General features: G+C 39.5%; 2 protein-coding genes and 1 non-coding gene across 3 annotated transcripts; 2 read left to right on the top strand and 1 right to left on the bottom strand.

Annotated features, from left to right (window-relative positions):
- Nucleotides 1-147: 147 nt before the first annotated feature.
- LOC116028880 (60S ribosomal protein L6-like) lies at nt 148-1173 on the top strand. The gene is made up of 2 exons (XM_031270723.1): nt 148-743; nt 828-1173. The coding sequence occupies exons 1-2, from the start codon at nt 216-218 to the stop codon at nt 981-983; spliced, it is 684 nt and encodes a 227-aa protein (XP_031126583.1). The 5' UTR covers nt 148-215; the 3' UTR covers nt 984-1173.
- A 108-nt stretch (nt 1174-1281) lies between these two features.
- LOC116031069 lies at nt 1282-1392 on the top strand. Its single transcript, XR_004100503.1, has one exon. It is a non-coding gene; the product is annotated as a small nucleolar RNA snoR109 (small nucleolar RNA).
- A 1725-nt stretch (nt 1393-3117) lies between these two features.
- On the bottom strand, nt 3118-4619 carry LOC116030449. The gene is made up of 2 exons (XM_031272698.1): nt 3991-4619; nt 3118-3746 (listed from the first exon to the last, which is right to left on the bottom strand). The coding sequence occupies exons 1-2, from the start codon at nt 4430-4432 to the stop codon at nt 3256-3258; spliced, it is 933 nt and encodes a 310-aa protein (XP_031128558.1). The 5' UTR covers nt 4433-4619; the 3' UTR covers nt 3118-3255.
- Between the last annotated feature and the right edge of the window lie 608 nt (nt 4620-5227).

The following is a 5227-nucleotide window of genomic DNA, read 5'->3' as shown; positions in this document are numbered from 1 at the left end:
TTTTTTTTTTTTTTTTTTTTTTTTTGTTGAAAACTCAACAAGTACTTAAAATGATCACTTATTCTCTTAGGCCCATAATTAATTTTTCTCAAGGATGAACGGCTGAGATTCATCATCATTTCGTTATAAGAGAAACAGCGAGCGTGTACATAATAGCTAGGGTTTGGGATTCAGAAGCCTTCACGTTGAGAAGGAGGATCCGTTGCTTCTCTACAATGGCGGACAAGGCGCGGAATCCGGAGCTCATCAGGGGCGTCGGGAAGTACTCGCGCTCAAAGATGTACCACAAGAGGGGTTTATGGGCTATCAAGGCCAAAAACGGCAGCGCATTCCCCCGCCACGACAAGAAGCCAGTTGAGTCGCCGGCCGCCGAGAAGCCACCCAAGTTTTACCCCGCAGACGATGTTAAGAAGCCCCTTATGAACAAGCACAAGCCGAAACAAACTAAGCTCAGGTCCAGCATTACTCCCGGTACTGTTCTGATTATCCTCTCCGGCCGGTTCAAGGGCAAGAGAGTTGTGTTCCTGAAGCAACTCCCTTCCGGATTGCTCCTTGTTACCGGACCCTTCAAGATCAATGGAGTTCCTCTGAGGCGCGTGAATCAGGCTTATGTGATCGCAACATCCACATTAGTCGACATTTCTGGGGTCAATGTTGAGAAGATAGATGACAAGTACTTTGCTAAGCAGGCCGAGAAGAAGAAGAAGAAGACTGAAGGAGAGTTCTTTGAGTCTGACAAAGAGGTCTGCACTTTTCCCTTTCCTGTGCTTTTTAACTTTAATTTCAATGCTTAATTGCTGATCTTTCCATTCATGTTGGAAATGTAGGAGAAGAATGTTATACCTCAAGAGAAGAAAGATGACCAGAAAGTTGTAGTTGCGCCATTAATCAAAGTTATCGACTCTATTCCAGATTTGAAGGCTTATTTGGGCGCAAGGTTCTCTCTGCAAGCAGGCATGAAACCTCATGAGCTTGTCTTTTAGAGGGATACAAATTTGAAGTTTTTATTATCAAAATCCGATTTTGCTCATATAGAACTTCATTATACTAGTTTGTATTTGTTGATTTTGTTCTTTTGTTGATTGGCATCATAAATCAGAAAATGCAATGTGAGATTTTGTATGTGATTGACATCCTAAATCAGATATTGCAATATAGAATTTTGTTCTGCAATCTGTGTTTTGTCCTGTTCATGTGTAGTGTTTGAGAAACATGACCTGAGGCTACATTGTACCAAGGTTAGGGTGAGATTTTGTGTACCCTTGATCTTGACTGCCATGGTGGCTGTAGCTATATCAAGTTATTCTAGGAGTTATCTGGCCGGTTGTTTTTTGAGTTCCTTGATTGGGATCTCTACTGTAAACATATCTGCTTACCGAACTCCACACATATTGAGTTACAAATATGTTGCTGTGTCTTGATCTTGTTTCTTTCATATGTCAAAGTAACCTATGAGAAAATGAAAATTTGCGTATGATCGTATAATATCAAAGGGAAGCTTGCTTTACTATTTGTTCTCGAGTTCAATTAACTTGTTGCTACATGCCTGCATGCATGATGCACCAAGACATAGGTAAACTTGGCTGTGTTTCCTTCCATCTTCTGTTTTCGTTTCTCCAATTTTGCATTGTGTTTACTTTTCTTTAATTAAACACACCAACTTTTGTATGTTAGATAAACTTTTTGCTACTTTTATGTCTGCAATGTGTTATTTTTTTCATGAATCCGACATTCTTTTGTTATGTTCAAGTCATACTCATTTGCACAAAGGAGAGAATCTGGTAAACTATGAATGAGAAGGGAAGAAGTGGGAAAAGGCAAAGATTTTATCCTTTTCATGATTCCCTTCTCAAAAATTGATTTTGTATTGCACCATCCAGGCTTACTGCTTTTTACTTGCAGTAGGCGTCTATAGGTGCATACATGATGCAATGCCATATTTCTATTCTCCTGTCTTATGTATGCATGAAGAACAAAATTGTCAAGAGTCTTGGCCACAAAAAGTGATATTCCCTTGCCCCCAGGCCCCCACATAGAGGATTATGGAAGTGTAAATCACGATGACTCGGTGGTCTATTTGGACTAGTGTCTGGGTGTAACTCCCACATTGCAGCTACCCGAGCTTGATCCTATGCCCTTGGGACTCCTTGCCCACAATCTACTATGAACTAATTGAGTTGCTACTTGTGCGGGTTCAATTGACAATCTTGTTTGGTGTAAAATTGTACCATGTCGGCAGCATTATATGTAAATTCTTAATTTGTTACTCCGTAAAAGATTAACTTGTATATGATTGAGAAGTATAATTCTTTTTAGTTAAAATTTATTGTTTTTTTTTTTGGTGACTTAGTTGCATTTTTACCTCGGCTATATCCGTTGTTGCAAAAATTGCGCTAGGCGCCAGCTTAGAATATCACTGAAATTGGTGATGATTAGCTATTATTCCATTCAAATCATTCTATGCGACGTTGATAATTTGTGTTGTAACTATGTGGAATTGTGTTTTTTATTTTAAAATCTTTATACAATTTACAATGGTAGATGCTTTTAGATTAATATTTAATACTTTAATATTAACTATTAAAGTATTAAATAGTTGATGATTATCACGTCTTAATAATAAAAAAATAATTTTAAAAAAAAGTGTCGGAGAACATATCCCTTTGGTTAATGGTGAGCTTAAATATTAAAATGATATTTCAATGAGGATAAGAAGTGGATTAAGCATATCTGAGATTCCTCTATCTTCCTCTCCCGAAAAGGAGAGGTTGTATTGGAAATGAGATGAGAAAGGCAAATACTCAGTTCGTAGTTGCTATCACGCACAAATGAATAGCTGGGTGAAAATGTGAAACTTCAAAATCCTCCCTAAAGTTAAGTGTTTCTTTTGGCGTGTTTGCCTTTGTTGGATTCCCTCAGAGCCAAGCATATTGACTGCCCCGGTACCTGTGTTCATGGAGATGGAGAGATAGAAACACTCATGCATACCTTCATAAACTTTCCTAGGTTTTAATACTTTTGAGCGTTCTATAGGGTAGCATGTTATTTGTCTGAATGTATTGTATGGTTGAACAACACTCGGCCTGCTGTTATTTTTAACCGTCTAAAGCTTGACTCTAATGAGCAATATAATGTTTTTTCTTCTTTACAATCAAAGAAAGAGAGAATCACTTTACATGGACAAAATCAATGTATTTATATATACACAATTCAATCAAAATGCAACAATAATGCAAACAATTTCTATCTATCTAACTAGTTCCCACTCAAGGCTGCAGCCAAATTCCCAATTCTGAAACCAATCTTCATCCCAAAATCTTCTCTGCACTTGAACGACATTTCCGGGGTAGGTGCGAATCCAACCGATCTCCTATGTTTATGCAACCTAGAAGTCGCCGCCGCCGAAGCGATTTCATTAGTTGTACGTTTGTAGGAACTGAACCACTTAGCTTGAATGTACGCGAGTCTCCGCCATGGCGGAACATGAATCCCCATTTTCTTCATGGATTTCCTCATGGCAATGCTCATTATCCTCGCTATCTTCTTCAACTCCTTCTCCGTTCCCACGAAAACCGCCGGAAAGCTCTCTAGCAGGCAACTGTAACTCGCAGTTGGCCGCACTATCTCGAATTCTCCCCGGAGAAAAACCTCCACGATGTAACGACCGCCATTGACGTTAACATCTATGTACTCGTAATCCCCCCTAGGGCAACGGCTGTTTTTCTCCCACCTTGTCTTGCAAACACCTATAAGTAAATTGTTCATATTTCATTAGATCAACAACACATTTTCTAAACCATAAATTTTGTATCAATTCATTAAAAACATCATAGTTTAGTCCCCACAGTTACTTAATTGGTTCTGCTAGGATAGATTATGAATAAAAACACAAAATTGAGTCATGACTACTGTACATAGCAACAGTAATACTGATTTATCCCTTTACAATCTTATCGGGCAAGGATTAATTTTTAGAATCTAATGGCTTACCGGCGTCGAAGCCGTTATAACGCAATCGAGCCATCAACCGGCGTTTAAACTCCGGCGAAGAGCGGTCGCCGGAATCCCGGATGGCTTTTTCCACTTTTTCATAGACGTTTCTCTTGGTGACGTCAACGTCGCCGTAGCTCAACAGCCTCTCCAAATCATCCTTAGTTTCGTCGACGTCGTACCCGTCGTCGTCTTCCGGTTCAACCTCGTCCCGGTCCACGTCATCGCCGCCGCCGCCCACCTCAATTCCCTCCCACAAACTCTTCTCCATGAAGGAATTCACCAGACCGGACAAATCCGTGAAGCTCTCCTCCGCCGCCGCCGCGGCGGAGTGCTCGCTCCCGCTGCTGCCGCACGGCGGCCGGGCCCGCAGCGTCACCGCCGCCTCGTCGAAGGCGTCCGCCACCCGCTTGAACCTCGCCGGAATCACGTTCGCCGCCATTTCTCCAAACCCCTCGTAGCTTTAGCAGAACGAGAGAGAGAGAGAGATCTGAAAGTGAAACGAATTGAAGCCCTTTTGTAAGAAAAGGTGGTGGTGCTACAATGGCGACACAATGGTTTCACTGCGGAAAGTCGTTGAGAATTGGTCACTGTTTAACCATTAATGGAGTTTGTGAGGAAAAGATGATGACATTGTGTCGATTGAATATGTAATTATGTACGCTCACTACAACTATATATATATAGAGATGTATGCAATCCCAGTCTCAGTAAACTATTTTTTGCTCATTTTCTTGAATTGTATCTTGCCGGGATTATGGGTCAAGTTCATGGCTTGAAGTAATTCGACGGGTTTTTCATTAAAAATAAATAAATTTATGCTTTTTAATATTAAAACAATTAATAACATTTTTGGATTTTTGGTCACTTAAGTCTTGACTATGCTGTAATTATCAAATTGATCCAAAATTTTAAATAATTTAACTATTGATTTCGTAATCAATTTGGTCCTCCATTAAAATGACCGAGGACTAATTTGTTAATTACGGATGACCAAAACAATTATAAAATTGATAGTCAATGATTTAATTCGTCAAAATTAAAAATTGATAACCAGTTTAGTAATTATGACATAATCAGTACCAAAGCGTTCATTAATTCATTCGAAATAAACCTCGACTAACAATTTGATTTAATGTTACTTCTAACTTTAACGGACGTGCCTATTTTAACTTTTGTATTTATATTTATATTTATAGTTTTTGCTCTCTCTCTCTCTCCCCCCCCCCCCGCGTAA

This window comes from Ipomoea triloba, chromosome 9 (assembly GCF_003576645.1).
Source record: "Ipomoea triloba cultivar NCNSP0323 chromosome 9, ASM357664v1".
NCBI lineage: Eukaryota > Viridiplantae > Streptophyta > Magnoliopsida > Solanales > Convolvulaceae > Ipomoea > Ipomoea triloba.
Note: the sequence above shows the minus strand (reverse complement) of the source record. Positions and strands in the feature narration are given on the sequence as shown.